Source organism: Gracilinanus agilis, chromosome 6, assembly GCF_016433145.1.
Source record: "Gracilinanus agilis isolate LMUSP501 chromosome 6, AgileGrace, whole genome shotgun sequence".
NCBI classification, from domain to species: Eukaryota; Metazoa; Chordata; class Mammalia; order Didelphimorphia; family Didelphidae; genus Gracilinanus; species Gracilinanus agilis.
In genome coordinates this window covers 39,300,796-39,319,071 of record NC_058135.1, presented here as the reverse complement: position 1 = coordinate 39,319,071, position 18,276 = coordinate 39,300,796, and the positions used below count along the sequence as shown (strand labels likewise).

The following is an 18,276-nucleotide window of genomic DNA, read 5'->3' as shown; positions in this document are numbered from 1 at the left end:
GACTGTGTAAATCATGACTGGTTGTCAATGAGAGTAGACCTTCCAAAGGCTCAAGAATACTGCTAGGGCAATTACAGATATGAGTCTATCAGATTTTAAATTGGTAAATATATCTTAGACAGAAGTTTAAGGAAATGAGACAGTTTAATTTCCCATCCCCTTTCAAAGGGGAACAAATAGGAATATAGAAAAAAAGGAATGAAATTAAAATCGTTAACCATAACCTTTTTAGATAGTTTTATTAATAGACTCACAGTTTTATGAATATTTGAAGTAAGATTAAATCAGAAGAATGTTGAATATATGGAAGAAGCCAATTCAAAATCCCTCAAAAAAAAGATTTTGCTTTAGATAATCAGGTTTGAAAAGAAATTAAGCTTGTTAACTATTACAGCTTTGTGGATTTATGAGATTAGATTAAATTAAAGACACAGAATGTAGGGAAGAAAAAGCCAGTTCCTAGTTCTTTCTACCAAATGGAAAGTTCTATTTGCAAAATTGTTGTAGATATGTTGGTTATATTATTAGCAAAAATAAATAAAATAAGTTTTAAAAATAAACAGGAAATTAAACACTATAAAAATAAAATGTGTTTTGTTACCATTCTGACCTTTCTTGAGGAGCAGTCAGCAGGAAGTTCTTCCTTTCCCCTTTGCCTTGTTGTCCAGTCACCCCCCTAGAATCTTATAACTCTAGATGTTCTTTCTCTCTTCTATTGCTTTTCAAGGAGTTGGGGGGAGAAATCCCCTGTCTTGTGGTGGTATAGAATATATTCCATTTATTTAAGAATTATTTGTTTTCTTCTGATCTGATGTACTTTTGTTATTTGGACTGGTTTAGTCTATTAGAAATACTTTTACTTCCTTTTCTGCCTTTAGGGAAAAAATAGCAATGATTTAGACATGTGAAGTGACCTGGAATGACTAGAACTGGATTCTTGTTCCCTTCACATCCTGGACCCACCTCTTCATCAAAGTTCCAGAAATGATCTATGAGGGAGGCAGTAAAAGAGGGCCAGGACTGGCTATGACTCTTTACTTTTCTGGGGCCTATGACTGTGATGGATGAAAGGCCTGAAACCTGCAATGAACAGAGAGTGATACCTTATATAGCCAGTATTTCAAAAAGATTAGAAATGTTATTTCAGCTCTTCCCTTAAATACTCATTTCTACTAATACTTTTCCTTTTCTCATCCCAACAGGAATACTATGACAAAGGAGATTACATCATCAGAGAAGGGGAGGAAGGAAGCACCTTTTTCATTTTAGCAAAAGGAGTGGTAAATATGATGGCCATCAAAATAAAACCAAGCAAATAGCTGTTATATTCTATTTTAGCACATATAAGATAGCTTTTAAAGATAAAACAGATTGACACCGATCTGTGCCACATGAATCAGATAGAGTCTGAGCCCTTCCCTCCACCAGCCCACTCTCAGCAGTTTTATCCACATGGTCAGAGGATAGGAGACCCCTTGGAAAGTGAGGAAGGATTGGAAGGGAAGGGATGTTATTACCTCACCTAAACTACAGGGAAATAAACCACTATCTTACATACAGATGAGGGAACTGAGGTGCAGAATAGTTTAAATAGCTTGTTCAAATTCTGCCAGTAAACAATTGAGATTTGAACTCCAACTCCAAATCCATTCTACTCTTCAGGCCAACACTGTAGCGCATTCATTTGCCTACTTGAGGAGGTCAGGTGGTGCCTTCACTAGCCTACTCTTGAAATTCTAAGACTGCTTGAGCATCTAGAGGAAGAAGGCCCATTCTCTACTTCATGTACCATCCATAGAAAAGACATGAAAAAATCAGTTAGCAGATTTCTCCTCATCCTCAGTCCATTGGCCATGGCGTCTAGCAGCAGAGAGGGAAACACATCATCCCTCTATGCAAGAGTTTGCTATTTTGACTCTTTTCCAAGATGGCAGTCTGAACTGCCAAAGGCAAGTCTCCTACTTCCCGTGTACCTATTCTAGCAAAATCCTAAAATTTTTGTGAGATGAAATAATGATCAAGAAATCCAATGAGAAACTACACAAAGTGAATTCTTCCCCTTCAGAACTAAACAAAAAGTTAGCCAGAAGCCCAATGTTGAAAGAAAAGGCGGTCCTCCAGCAAAGCAAGTACCAAAATTATCAGATTTGGGTAGTTTACAATCTCTGTATGCAAAGATTCCTCCGAGAAAGCCCCAAAGTTGTCAAAAAGTTCAAGTAGAGACCTTGGAAGTCCTGGGGAGTAACGGCAACTGTTATTCAGGACTAGGCTTCCTCATTTCTCTAGCACTTTGTCCTGAGACACTAGAGAGGGCCCTAAAGATCCACATTTGAATCTCAGAGATTCAGAGGGCATCTAACCCTGAAGGTTGGCACAAAAACTCAAGAGACCCAGGGTAAGATCAAGAAGGCTAATTACTCCACCCAAAATTTTGCATAGCAAGAATTAGAGCCTTTCTCTGGGATAGAGGCTCAAATTAGTGTCTAAAGTTGGAAAGATGAGTTTGAAAATGCCTCAAATCTAACGCAATTAAAAATTACAAATGGAAACTCAAAAGGAAAACATCAGATTTTCTACAAGGACTACATGAATATCTGGAAGAAGAAATTAAACAAGAGTTAAAAAATAAAAGTTTCGGAGGAAAGAATTAGAAGAATTATATATATACATATATATATATATATATTAGAAGAGAAAGTAAAACTTTATCTAAGAAGTGTATCCCTGAAAACTAGAATAGACCAAACAAAAATAAATGACTCCATGAAATAGAAAAAAAATTATAATCAAATTTAAAGATTTCAAAAAATAGAAAATAAAAGTGATCTGATATTAAAAAACAAAACAAAACCCTACCTGGATTTAATCAAGGAAAAAAACCTTAATAGTCACTGAATTCTCTGTAAAAAAAAAAGCTTGAATACTATTTCAAGAAACTATAAATGAAAAAAACTTCCAAAATCTATTAGGTCAGAAAGCAAAATAAAGATAAAATTAACTGATCATCTTCTGAAAGGTATTTCGAAAGGAAAAGCCACTGGAATATCAAAACCAAAATGCAGAACTTTCATATCAAAGAAAAAAAATATTGCCAGTGTCCAGAAAGAAGCAATTCAAGTACAAAAGAACCACAATCAGGATCAGGATCACCAAAACCTGGCCACTTCTATTAAAAATCCAGAGGACATCTTGGAATTCAGGATTCCAAAAGCACTGCTCCCCCACCCCCATCCTCCAAAAGAGGCTTGCAACACATAAAAATGTATTTCGCAAAACTGAGTAAAATGCTACAGGGGGAAAAAATTGAACTTTAATGGAACAGATGACACTAGAGCATTTTTGATGAAAAGACCAGAAATAAGTAGGGACTTAAAATGCAAACACATACATCGAGAAGAACCTAGAAAAGTAAATATATTTGAGCAATTGGAAGGAAGTACATGATAATGCACCAATGTATAACAATACATTGATATTATAATATGATAATTCCTCAAATTCTAGGATAACTTTTCCAATAAATGTCCCCTGAAGACTTTGATATCTTTAAAAGATATTGAAGGAATTAAAAGAGAAAAACTAAGTTCCTGGGGTTGTATTGGTTCAATTCCGAGCATTTTAAGAAGAAAAAGTAGAGAGGGGAAAAGAGGAACACCACAATATAGAAAGATTAACTAATATTAATTGGGATGTATGAGAAGAAACATATATAAACATGGTGGAACAGGTGGGCATCAGATGAACCTTATTCTTACCTGAAGTGGACAAAGGAGTTTAATGTGGAAATATATCAAACTCAACAGGGAAACAAGCAGGAATAGGGAAAGGGGGTGGGTTGAAAGATTAAAACAATAAATTTCCTGATTCTTAAGGGAGATCTAAAGAGGTGGGAAGAAAAGAATTGGAATCTAAAGGCAGGAGGGGAGTGTCAAGAAATCCAAAAGGGGACTTAAAGGGAGAAAAAGAACAAAAGAAAAGAAATAGAATCTAAGGGGTGTGGGTGTGTAGAGGGGGTTGCCTTACATTGCTTGTTAGATTGTTGGTGAATATCTGAACAAATTGTGGTATAATAATGTAATGGGATATTATTGTGTTTCAAGAAATGGTGAAAGAAACTATTTCAGAGAATCCTGGATATTATGAACTGACACAGAGAAGAGAGCAGGAGCAGGAAAACAATGTAAACAAAGATAATGATATTGTAAAGAAAACCAAATGTGAAAGACTTTAGAAATTTGATCAGAGTAATGTGCAACCCTGATTCCAGAGGACCTATGTTGAAGCATGTTACCCACCTCCTGGCAGAGAGGTGGTGGACACAAGGTGCAAAGACACTTTTTTGTGGACATGGCCATCATGTAGATTTGTTCTGCTAATTTGTTACAAAGATTTCCCTTCCCTCCTTTTTTGCCCTCTAGGGATAAAAGGGGAAGGATAAAGAATGGAGGAAGAGTTAGTTAACCACCATAATAATGAATAGAAGAGAGGGGTCATTGAACCTTTTTTTTTAAGATATAGATGAGAACCTAAGAGAAATTTCAAAGGAAGCACAGATGAGCATGACAGTTTTGAAAGTAGAGTGTAGAACTTAAACATTTTTTTAAAGCGTCTTGTATGAAATGAAGATTTGCAGTTTCCATAAAGAATCTTCTTTGTTTTTGTTTTTTCTTATATTTGGATGTTCTCTTTTTAAAATTCAGAATAAATTTCTAAAAATGCTTTGTCAGTTTAAATGAGAGAGTTTGGGGCACACTTGGGGGAATAGAGGTATAATCCTCCTGACAGACATGAATACAGAAAGCTGTTTTGAGAAATAGGACCCCTGGAAAACAAGAAGAGAACTAGATATAGAGAGTAGTTGACTATGGGACCCCAAAAGAGCAATCCACCCAGCAAAGATCTGAGGGGAGCTGCACATGAGTTCTGCAAAGAAAAAAAGGACTTTCAGGTTCTGTGACCAAGTGGTTTTTAGTTACCATTGCCACACATATATCCTACTCATATCTATATACTATATATGCTTCACTATCCACACTCTAATGCTATACATGTAATCCTACCATGCGTGTCATCTAAATTTGAGCTCATATTTCCTTTTTATCCTGTTATGTATTTATGGAAGCTTTATGAAGGAAATGTCTTGTAGCTATTGTTTCTTAACTCTGCCACCTTAATATGTACCTTTGCCAAGAGCAAGGAACTTGCACTAAGGGGAATTGGTGAACGATGTCAGGAGTATATATCCACAGAGTTGCCACTGGAAACCAAGGGGACCCAGCCTTCCAGTACAAAAGCAAGTTGAGGGAGTATCCCTGCAGGGAGGTAGGCTACATTTAGAATGAGGGAGTTTGACCTGATTTATTTTAAGACCACTTTTAGTTCCAAATCTATGATTTCCATTAAGTAACACACATTAGCAGCAGCATAAGAGAACATCTCTGCCAAACAGTTCTGACTGCTGAAAGAAGCTATATGATGGTTGACCTAGACAATAAATACAGATGAAAACTTTTTAATTTTTTCTTTGTATTGAAAAAGTTCAAATTGACCTATATTCCAGTTCAATTTGTATTCCTATATATGTATAAGAGGGCTTCCCCCTCACCCCCTTTGTATGGAATTTAATATTAATTTTTAAATTATTTTTTATTTTTAAAATATTTTTTCATGTTTACATATTACATTTTCTTTCCCTCCCCTCTTCCCTCACTCCTCCTGGAGCCAATAAGTTCTTCCTCTGGATAATACAAATCACTTATACCTATTTCCATATTATTCATTTTTGCAATAGAGCAATCTTTTAAAACCAAAATCCTCAATCATATATTCATATAAATGACAAGTCATTTGTTTTTCATCTGTGTTTCTACTCCCACAGTTATTTCTCTTGATGTGGATAGTATTCTTTCTCATAAGTCCCTTGTGATTGTCTTGTAGTAGCAAAGTCTACAGTGTTTCACTTTCTATGTACAATGTTCTCTTGGTTCTGCTCATTTCAGTCTGCATCAGTTCCTGGAGGTTCTTCCAGTTCTTATAGAAATCCTCTGGTTTATCATGGAATTTGATATTAAAAAACCAACAGAGTTTTAAAGGTTCTCTCTGTTAGACATAATATATATATATATATGTATATTATTATATATATTTGGACATAATGAGAAATTGAGCACCTGGCTGCCAACCTATTTTTCTTCTTTGTAGTTTTTTTCATCTGAATAACTAACTGTTCATTAACGATGACCCCAGAGAAAGGAAAAAATTAGCACAGAATGAAATGGAAATATTCATTTTGTTGGAGAGATAAATGGGAAGAAAAGAGAGAGATAGCCCTATTTGAGGTGATTAGGTGATTTGATGATGTTCAAACCATGCAAAGTGAGCCTAGATTCTCCATGGATTTATATTGATATTGTCATGTAATCCTAATGAATTGAGCTATACTTCAGTTGCAACAAAATTATAATCTAGACATACAAATGATCTCTATTACCTAACAGAAGCATTTCCATTGTGAAGATAAAGCATTTTGGCTCCCAGGAATGCAGTGTGGGTAGAATCATGGGTTGAGATGTAGAAAGGATCATAGAGGTACTCAAATACAACCTCTTTCCAAAGAAGATAGAACCCAATTCTTCATCCAGAAAAATTTAGTGACTCTTCTAAGACTCTCTAAGTAAAAAATTAAAATTAGGGTTCCAACACAAGTCTTGACTTCAAATCCAGTTCCCATTGCTCTGTAATACCTTTCCAATAGCTGGTACTTACAATTTGAACAAACATATTAAAGGCCTATTGTGTATATGGCACTGTGCAAGGGTTCTTGGGCACATACAAGGTTTAGGTCAGACATAGCCATTGACTTTGTGGCACTGTCAAATATAGAGAGAGACACACACACAAACATATAAAATAATATTTATTAAGTACACTATGAAGGTGGAAACAAGGGGTTAGGTGTGAATGCAGGGTAAAGGTCTTTGTTCATCAAGTGGATCAAATCTTTATGGAGAAGGCAAAGTTTAAGTTGAATTCTAAAGGATGGAAGGGAATTCAACAGGTGAAGGGGACAGTAAGAATATTCCAGGCATAGGAGACTGTGCAAGCCAAGGCCTGGATCCGGGGAAATGAAATCCTGGCACATTTAGGTAACAGAGTAAGCTAATTTGGCTGGAGCTTAGAGTACATAGCAGGACTAGTATGATATTAGACTGGAAAGGTTGAATGATTCCTGATTGTGTGATGTCTTGAATATCAAGCAAAAAAACTTAAAATTCACCAGAGAGGCAAGAGGGGGACACTGAAGTTTTGTTTCATTTATTTAAGCAGAGGAAGGATAAAAACAGATCTAAACATAAGAACATATAAAGATTGGGTTGGAGCATTTGACATCTTGACTCCCTCCAATAACACAATGAAGAAAGGGAACCTTATTCTTATACTTGAAATCTATGTAGGACTATGATCCTGAAGGTAATGAATGTAGGAAAGTCTTCTTCCAGAAAATATACTTTGTTGAACATCAAAAATTTCATACAAGAGAAAAACTTATGTGATAAGTTTTTCCTTTGGAGGAGAAACTTTACTTAACAATGGAGAATTCATACTAGAGAGAAGTCCTTTGAACATAATGAATGTGAGAAGACCTTCTGCCAGAAAGCATTGCTTGTTGAAACATCAGAGGATTCATACTGGAGAGAAACCATATGAATTCAGTGAATGTGGGAAGGTCTTCTACCAGAAGACAGGACTTAATCAACACCAAAAAAATAATACTAGAGTGTAATGTAATGAATGTGAGAAGACTTACTAACAAAAGACAGTACTTACTCAACATCAGAGAATTTATACTAGAGAGAAACCATATGAATTCCGTGAATATGGGAAGACCTTCAGCTGGAAGACAAGCCTGATTATCACAGATTTCACATTGAATAAAAACTATATAAATATAATGAATGTGGAAAGATTTTGTGACAAAAAACACACCTTGTTGAACATTCTAGAAAGAAACATGTTCTAATTTAATGAATGTGGGAAGACTTTCAGCTGAAAGAACATTGAACAAGTTAGACATTGTAAAGTTCATTTATAAGAGAAAATTTGGGAATGTAATGAATGTGAAAAGGTTGTCAAGTGGAGCTTAAATGATTTTACTTAAAAATGGAAAAATCATACTGAAGAGAAAGCTTATAAACAAGAAGAGGCCTTTCAACTTTTACTTGTTTTCATCTTCTGGATTGCTTTTTATCATTCTGTGTATTATCCTATGCAGGGGATCTTTGGATTTTTTTTTTTAATTAAAGGGATTCTTTATCTGAATCCTCAAGCTCCAACCCATTACACTGGGCATGGAACCTCAACTGGAACAAGGACCAATAACTTCTGGGTCAACATTAAATCATGAAATCTAGAAATCCAGTTGCCATCTCATCCTATCTCCACCAGAAAAAGAATTCCCACTACAACATAGTAGACAAATAGCCATCCACTTTCTGCTTGAAGGCTTCCAAGAATAAGAAGGAATCCATCAACTTCTGAAGACATCAGATTTGTAACTTCTAAAAAGCTCTAATTGTTTCAGAATTTTTCCTACCATTAAACCTATTTCCCCCCCTTTGTAATGTTCATTTGTTGTTAGGTTGTGCCATCTAGAATCAAATAAGATAAGTTTAATCTCTTTTCTATATTATAGCCCTTCAGATTGTTGAAGATCTTATCTTGTCCTCCCACCTCCATTTCATCTTCTCAATGAACATCCCTCCATTCCTTTAGCCAATTCCTATAGGCTCAAGGGTTTTTATCATCATAGTTGCCTTATCAATGACCAGATTATCTCTCAGTGGATTCCATTTGGTATTAGGAAGATATACCCCAGAAAATGAGATATGAGATATACCCCAGAAAAAAAAGGATGAAATTAGCCTGGAGAATTCTAAAGGGGTTAAAAACAAATTTAAAAAATCTGAGACCTGTACTACAGAACTCCAGAAAAACTGATATTTCATTGATCTGATTGTTTCAGATACTCTGATTTGATTCTGATGAACCCTAGAGTTTAAATGAACTTCCAGGTGTCCCCACCTGAATAAATCAGGATGATTATTCTTATTTATCTGGTAGGGGTGAAAAGAGATGTAGCAACATTAATACACCTTTTAAAATTCCTGAGCTATTTGACATGGTTTCAATATGCATTATCAGAACACTGATTTTAGTATTGAGATTCATTTGTCAGCCCACCCCAAATCAATGTAATTGTCAAGAATATATAGGTTTAGCTGAAGATAAGATCAAATGGCAAGATTTTACAGTTAATCATCAATGAGTTTTTGCAGCTAGCTCTTGGTCCTACAGTTCTGGATCTGACACAAGAGGAAAGTTATATCAAGAAATCTTCCTCCCTTCCTGTCCCATTATTGGGAACCTCTCCAGTTAGTCACATCAGAAGGCTTTCCTTAAGTTACTGAGTGGATTTGGAAATTACATTTCTGCTCTTGGTCTTTTAATGAATAAACAATTAACCTTTTGACATGTTTATAGCTTTTAGGTGCATATCTAAAGTTGAGATTTAGACTCAAAAATTTCATAGGAACCGAAACTTAGTCCTCCTTATGATGTGGTCTTTTGTCATTTTGCTAGCAGATAAGCATCTAGGACCTCATTGTTATTAGGTATTTTCATCAGCACCTGTTAGGAGACTAAAGGGAGAAATATTCATTTTTATATTCATTCTCCATCCTGTTCTGGAATTCTCTCTCTTTTTTTCTATTTTTCTATCATTATGCTTAACATATACTTTTTGACTTGACTCTACTCTTGTGCCATTCTAGAGCTGTCATCAGAATTTAAAAGTGAATTCAAAAAATATTTTTTGAATGCTTACTATGTCCTCAGGATACATACCTCTTTTGTGAATAATGGAATAATGACGACATGAGTTTGGTGAACTTCTTCTGTTTTATTGTTGCCCAGGTAAAAGTCACTCAGAGTACAGAAGGTTATGATCAACCTCAGTTGATTAAAACACTGCAAAAAGGTGATTACTTTGGAGAAAAGGCTCTCATCAGGTTAGTCCACTCTTTGGGAATGACATGTCTACATTTTCTTTTATAAATTAAAATTTATTTTTAAAAACACTTTTTATCCCTCCTACCCTTGCCCCATTTGGAAAAGCAAAGCCAAAATCCTTGCAGGAAATATGCATAGTCAAGCAAATGTATGTATAATATATGTATTACATATGAGAATTACATATACATATATGACTGACTATCTCAATTTATCATATTCTGAAGTCTGAATATCACTTCTTTTTCATGGCTGATTATTGCATTAATTAATTCTTTGAGTTCTTTGAGCTTTCAAAATTATCTGATTTTCATGTTGCTGTTATATAAGCTGTTCTCATAGTTCTCATTTCATTTTTCACCAATTTATACAAGCCTTCAAAATTGCTTATTTTTATAATATTGTTTTTATTGTTTATTTGATTCTTCTCATTTTATTCTTCATGAATTCATACAAGTCTTTCCATGCCTCTGAAATTATCTGTTTCTTCCTTTGTTACTGCATAATTATATTCCATTATGTTCATATATTACAATTTGTTCAGCCTTTCTTCAAAACTGATAGTTATATTCTCAGTTTTCAGTCTTGTGCCACCACAAAAAGAGCTACATAATATTTTTGCATATATAGGACCATTTCCTCTTTCTTTGATTTCTTTGGCATATAACCCTATTAGTAGAATAACTGGGTCTAACAGGTCTAACATTGTTTAGTAACTTTTTGTGTATAATCCAAAATTACTTTCCAGAATGGTTGGACCCATTTACATCTCTACAAAATACAATATCAGTATACCTGTTTTCCCAGAGTCCTTCTAACATGTTTGATTTTTTTTGGTCATTCTTGCCAATTATGATTGTTACGAGGTAGAATCACTCTAATTTACTTTTCGCTAATTTTTATAAATAAGAAATATTTTTCATATGGCTAAACGAGGTTTCTTATTTTAAGAACTGATTATTCATATCCTTAGACCACTTATTAAGCAGGGAATAGATCTTATACATTTATATTAGTTCTTCTTATGTTTTGGAAAGGATAACTTTATTTAGAGAAATTTCATGCAAAATTACCCCAAGCTGATTGTTTTCCTTTTAATAGTAGTTTTGTTGTTGTTGATTTGCAAAAACATTTACATTTTATGTAAAAAAATTATTTACTTTTCTATGATCCTCTCTATCCCTTGTTTGGTTATAAAGTTTTCTAACCATTCATCTGCTATTTCTTAAATGTATCTCCTATATCAGATTCTATCTTATAAATTCAAGTATTCTAGCTTGTGCAAAAATTTTGTTTCTGCTTAACACAACAATCAAATATTATTACAAATTAGAAATATTTAAGTTGATAAAATTTAAAGAAAATATTAAACATTTGTTAGTTGACTAGATCTTAGAATGATTTAGTTTATAAAGGAAATGAAACATGAGCAATGACTAAATAAACCTAATGGTGATGTTCTATAAGAAGAGACTGAAAAATTCTTTTCTAGCTCTAAAATCCTATGTTCTGAGAAAGAGGGAGACAAGGAAGGAATGGAGGTTGGGAAGTAGGGAAAAAAAGAAGGGAGAGAGGAATGAAGAAGAGGAAGAGAGGAAAGGAGGAAACAAGTAAGGAGAAACAGAGAGGGTGGGAAGATGGAAGAAAGAGAGGGAGGAAGGGAAGCAGAGAAATTGACAAAAGTTATATTGTCTTATGAATTGATTTTGTGATATGGCAAGGGATTCATTTATTGGAATATTTTCCACCTTTCTCTTTATTAAATTATTTGAACATCTTTCTTCAAAATAGTAGAATAATTTAACATTTGTTATTGTTTGGCTACTTCAGTCATGTCTGACTCTTCATGACCCCATTTGGGTTTTCTTGACAAAGATACTGAGTTGATTTGCCATTTCCTTCTCCAGCTCATTTTATAGATGAGGAAACTGAGGTAAACAGGGTCTGAGGCCAAATCTGAATCTAGGTTCTCACTTCAGGGCCATTACCCTGATGTATTCTAACAAAATTCTAACAAATTTTTTAAAAATTTGTTTTGCAACTTTAAAACCAACTTAAGACAATAGGTTTGGACTTTCTTCATAAATTAATTAGGTGTTTTTGATGTATAAATTTATTTATTCTTGGCCCAGTCATCATTCAGAAGAAATATTTGGGAAGGCTAAGTGAAAAGATATCAGGAGCTTTTTTGTACTTTTGTAACTCTTACCAAACAATATTAAAAATTAATAATCTCCAAATTGGTTTTTTAATAAAATTCAGATTTTTTGTGATATATTAAAGGAAGCCTATTTCTCAGCATACTTCTGTTATTAATTAAAAACTCTTGAAAATCATTTGGGAAAATATTAAAAAATGCATAGTATGATTTTGTTTTGCTATTTATAAATATAGCAATGTTTTGGGGGTGTATGGGGTATTCAGGGAGGACTAACACCTCTGGTATGAGGACTTGTCAGCCCTTTTGAGGGCCGCTCACCATGTGACTCTAAGCAGCTGCAGCATGAGCAAGGGTCACACCCAAATAAAACTATCTCTGCACATGGGCTCTACCAGGTTGAGGGTAACTGGCAGGCCTCAAACCCATTGGTGAGTTAGGGCGATGTCTGTCTCAAGCCTATGGAGACTTTTCTTGACAGAATGGGTAGATGAGGACAGTTTATTATTGCAACCATGGAGGTTGCACACTTAGAACTTGGTAAGACAATGAAGACACCAAGGCCATCGTCCACTGCATCCTACCCGTTGTAAGTCATCCTGATTTTTCTGTTGCCACTAGATTTTGATGACTCTGGAAAAAAGAATGAGTCTGAAGGCTTTGGGCAGCTCTGCCTCACTTAATCCAACTTCTTTATAAGTCAAACCATAACTCGCTGTGATGTCATTCATCTTTGAAAATGATAGTTGAATAACAATCACAACATCAAGCAATATTTTAAGGCATCATAATGGCTTTTAAGGGAAAACTTGTTTGTTATGATTTCATAGTATTGTAGGGGTTAAAATTAAGGTGGGGGGGTGGCTGGGTGGCTCAATGGATTGAGAGTCAGGCCTAGAGATGGGAGGTCCTAGGTTCAAAACTGGCCTCAGACACTTCCCAGCTGTGTGACCCTGGGCAAGTCACTTGACCCCCATTGCCTAGCCCTTACCACTCTTCTGCCTTGGAGCCAATACATAGTATTGACTCCAAGATGGAAGGTAAGGGTTTTTTTAAAAAAAATTTAAGTTTGGACTAAATATAAGAGAATGTGGTCACCAAAATTAATATCTCTCAAGTCAAAATGACTTTTTATCAGTTTTATTTACAAAGTAGAGGGAAAGAGTGAAAGGAGAGGAATGTGAAAGAAGGCAGAGTGAGAAGTCTGGCTTGTCACCCTAAATATTTTCTCTGGCCCCTGGCTCTATTCCGGCAGGGCTCCAGAAGCCCCAGCCAGAGGGCCCACAGGTAAATTAAGCAAGGGTTTCACCCATGTGGCCTCCTCCAAGAGGGAGGCCTATCTGGTGTTAATCTCTCCAGAAGTCAGGAAAGGAAGGTTGGCTTTTTCCACTCACCAATCCATAATCCAAGGGGAGAAGATCCCAGAGCAATCCTACCAAATGTTAGAGTCCCAGGTCCACACTGAAGAAGATGATCCTCCACCGGCCTCCACAGCCTCGAAAGAGCTCAAAAATTCTCTCATAGGATGTTGCAGCAACTTTTAAAGACCCTTCTCTTCATCACTTCCTGACTTTACAGAGACCAATTGCAATCTATAGCTTTGCTTAGGAATGCCCTGGGGGCAGTCAGTCATTTCTGAGTTGTCATCCACTTTAGTTTGGAAGTTGCAGACCTCCCCAACTTAAGCATTAAGTAGGGGTGTCTTTGCTTTTGGAGGTATAAACTCCTGTATTAAGTAGTTTGTGGACTTCCCTTACTTTAGGGTTAAGTATGGGTGTATTCACATTTGTTGATTAAGTCAAAAGTAGACAAAAGGAAAGTTAATCCTATCTTTACAGTATTCAGGTCTTGTTCTTTTTATATTTATATTGTTTTAGTCAGGTGGATAGGGTTTTCCAAATGGTGTTTACTTAACTTTGTGTCCCTTCATATAAGTCTCCACATGAATCTTTATAGCCAAATTTTAATTTTTTCTTTCAGCAGAAAAATATTCTATTACATTAATGCATCATAACCTATTTAGTAATTTCATCATGTATATCTGCTTTTTCCCCCCATCTTTGCTATTACAAGGAATGCTGCTTTAAATTTTTTTGGGATATATGAGCCTTTCCCTTTATTATTGATTTCCTTAGGTTACATGTCTAGCAGTAGTATCTTTGGGTCAAGGGTATGGACTTTTAAGAAAATTATAATTCCAAATTACTTTGCAATATGTAACCAACACATTTGTCTTTTCCAAAGATGAGTCATTTTGATTTCCATTTCTATTTTTATTAGTGATTTGGACTAGCATTTCACATGGTGGTAGATAGCTTGTAGTTATTTTTTGAAAATTTTTTTCATATTCTTTGACCATTGGAGAATGTCTATTGGTCATGTAGATTTCTTTTAGCTGCCTATATACTACATATAAACCTTTATCAGAGATATTTGACACAAAAGATATTTATTCCTCTGCTGACAGCTTTTGCCTTTAAAATTTTGTTAATTTAGGTTGTTGATAGTACTAAAACAATTTAAAAATGACAAATAAAAGCAAATTGAAATTTTTTCTTGTCTATATATTTCAAATCTGTTAGAGAATGAAATGTAACTTTTAATTTATGCTAGCTTTTCCATTTGAAATATGAAAAATATGAAATAATAATACATTATGTTTCAATCAATCTACAAACATAATTATTTCCTATTTTGTGCCAAGCTTTGTTCAAAATTGTCCCTGCTGTCAATGAACTTGTACTTTATTCAGGAGAGACAATATATACCTGCAGACAGATAGATAGATAGATAGATAGATAGATAGATAGATAGATAGATAGATAATACTTAAAAAATAAATACAAGATAATTTGTAGATGAAGAAGCAATTTAGGAGAGGAGGTTGAGAAAAGGTTTATGTAGAAAGCCATGCCCATGTTGAGTTTTGGAGGAACTTAGGAATTCCAAGAGGGAAAGAAGAAGAGAAGATAACTCAGGTTATAGGAGGCAATCTGTAAAAGTTCAGAAATGGTTAACAAACTGTCTGTGAGAAACAGTAAGAAGGCCACTTTGGTTCTCTTGAACATAAACAGTTGCCTTAAGAGTTGTCCTGAACTTTTAGGAAATTTAATTTTAAATGTGGTTTGTGTATTATTTTGTGAATCAAGTTACCAAAGTTTGAATTAGGATTTTATGAAGATGCTGTGATTCTTAAATTGATCCCTGAAAAAGAAATATATCTTCTGCTTTGGATGGGTAAAAGGGAAATTTATCATCTATTTCAGTCAGTTGGATTTTAGTTATTACAGTGAAGAATACAATTTGAAACCATTATAATAATCAGACAACCCCCAAAACCATTTCAGTGTCACAAATCTAAAGTCAGAGAGAAAGAAAATGGCAGTAAACAATATTATTTGCTTTTTTATTCTGTCACTGCTCAGAGACACTGTCATTCAACATGTCAGAACATCTTTATATTTCTAAGTCTGGACATGAGGTAACCCCCAGGGGTGTTTTTAGAATCTGTTAAAAATAAATCCTTAGATTCACATAATTATTTTAAAAATAAGCTCAAAATTTCATTCAAAATACTGTTTTCTCATCAGAACCAGAAAGATTGTTTTGTAATCTGAATTTGCATATCAGACAAATGAACAAAATCTAACTCTGAAATTAGTTTCCTTGTAAATTACTATGCATTGGTCATGGATGAGATATTTCTTATTGCCAAAAAAGGCGTTCAAGTTTCTTGCTGTTTTATCATAGCAGTTTTCTAATGAAAGAACAAGAGGTGGTGTCACCTGGATGATGGTGGTGTCAGCTTCCTGGTGATGACAGGGGAAACTGATGCAGAGAATACATGCTCCATTGTTTGGAGAGGTGTGCAAGAAATCAACTTTCCTAAGATCAAGGGAGTTGTCAATTCTCCCCACATCCATATGTGAACTTCTGGGAGCCACCTTAGGAGAATCTCAGACTGGAGAACACTAATATATTTGGCTTTATATTACCGAATGTAGTGAAAGTATCTTTATTATCTGGATTTCTTTGTTGAAGGCAATTTGGTAAAGTCAAGAGGGAGCAGGCTCAAGACCCAAGCTCAGTTCTCTTCTCTGATGCTTACTAACTTTGGGACCACGAGTCACTTAAGACTCTCAGTGATAAAGGCAACTTTCTCAGAATTAGTTTCAGATCAATTGTTTATTTGCATTGTTTAAGGAGTTTCCACACCAAGAATTCCTACTAATAAAATCACAAAAGTTGGACCAAATACAGATAGAATAAATAGGGAGGTATAGATAGCTAGACACATAGATAAAAATCAGACATAGAAATATAGATATCCTTATGTTATTGAGACCTCATAGTGGAGGCCACTAGCATGTGAAATGGGAAGACACACGAAGATCATAGAACAGAAATAGACCTTCAGTGAAATGCTTTTACCTAATTCTTGCAACATATAAATAATCAATCACCTTTGCCATTGAAAGTAATATGATAGAGATATGACTATTCATTGATTTGTCATATGTGTATATACTTTTCTTAGCAGTAGTAAAGCATCTTTTTTTTCTTTTGACAGTGACGATGTCAGGTCAGCTAATATCATTGCAGAAGAAAATGATGTGGCATGCTTGGTTATTGATCGCGAGTGAGTACCCTCCTGTTACAGGAAGGCCATCTCTTTTCTGGGGAGCACAGGCCCTACTTTTTTTTTGAAGAAGAAATTCTTTCTTTTCAATAACCACTTAAAAATATGGATCCAAATCCTCATCTACAAGTCAGTTCTCTAATTCAGAATGTCCAATTTGCAATTGTTGTTGCAGGTTTGGAACTCAGGGGAGAGAGTGCACCTGGATCAAAAAAAGAGATCAGCCAGAAGGAGAAGAAAGTGTAGGATAGCAGTTGAGGTGTATGATATGGATGATCAGCCAGCAAAGGAGAAGAGTAGTCAGGAAGAAGTGTCTTGAAGACCCAGAATAGAGAGATTGGCCAACCATGTCAAATGCAGTAAATATGTAGAAGAAGATGAGAAGTGAGAAAATACCATGAGATTCAGGTTAAGATATGACTGGGGTGGGGGCCAACTTGGTGCTCAGTGGATAGAAAGTTAGGCCTGGGATTGGGAGCATTCAAATCTGACCTCAAACACTTCCTACCTGTGTGACCCTGAGCATGTCACTCAGCCTCCATTGCCTAGCATTTATTGCTCCTCCGCCTTGGAACTAATACTCAGTATTGATTCTAACAGTATGGTAAAGGTAAAGGTTTAATGGTAAAGGTTTAAAAGAAATATATATATATATAAAATATAAATAAAATATATAATTTATTATACTTTATTTATTTTTATTTACTTATTTTTATGTATGTTTGTTATTCATATACATCCTTATTTATTATTTATTTATGTTTATTATATTGAATATTTATTGTTTATTATATTAAATATTTATTATGCGTGTTTATATATTCACATATTTTAAATTATTGTTTGTTTGTTGTTTATGTATGTTTATTGTTTATATATTATTTATGTGTATAAATATATATTTATTAGAAATAAATTAGAAATAAAAGAAATAAATATCAGTAACCTCGTTTTTTTATGCAACGTAGCCATGAAATTCTCAACAGGATGTCTTATGAAGTTAGAAGAAAAGTATCCTATCAGAAGGGTGACTGTCAGCATTTTCCTTTTTAGAACATTCAGCCAAACAGTTGGGACCTTTGAGGAACTCCAGAAGTATCTTGAGGGATATGTGGCGAACTTGAAACGTGATGATGAAAAAAGGCATGCCAAGTAAGTGGGGGACATTCTGCCCAGAGCGGGCATCGTCTTTTGGCAACTTGTGCAGAAAGGAAAATAGTCTAGTTGATCAGGGTTGCTCTGGGGGTAAGAAAAGGCTTCTAACCTAGTGCCCTGGAGTCTTCTTTGGCCAGGACATAACATGCGGGAAATAGAAAAGAAAACCCAAATAAGTGCGAGGTTTTTCGCCAGATTCCCAGTGATCAGCAGCACATTGCCCTTTCTGTGGAAGCTGCAGGACGTGTGAAGATGT

The 18,276-nt window shown here is 34.8% G+C and overlaps 1 protein-coding gene across 1 annotated transcript in view; it reads left to right on the top strand.

Annotated features, from left to right (window-relative positions):
* PRKG2 (protein kinase cGMP-dependent 2) overlaps positions 1-18,276 on the top strand; it is a 103,342-nt gene that overhangs the window by 51,320 nt on the left and 33,746 nt on the right. The window contains exons 6-9 of the mRNA XM_044681611.1: positions 1,203-1,280; positions 9,973-10,067; positions 16,797-16,865; positions 17,919-18,017. Of these exons, the coding sequence (XP_044537546.1) occupies positions 1,203-1,280; positions 9,973-10,067; positions 16,797-16,865; positions 17,919-18,017 (341 nt within the window). The remainder of the gene's footprint in view (positions 1-1,202; positions 1,281-9,972; positions 10,068-16,796; positions 16,866-17,918; positions 18,018-18,276) is intronic.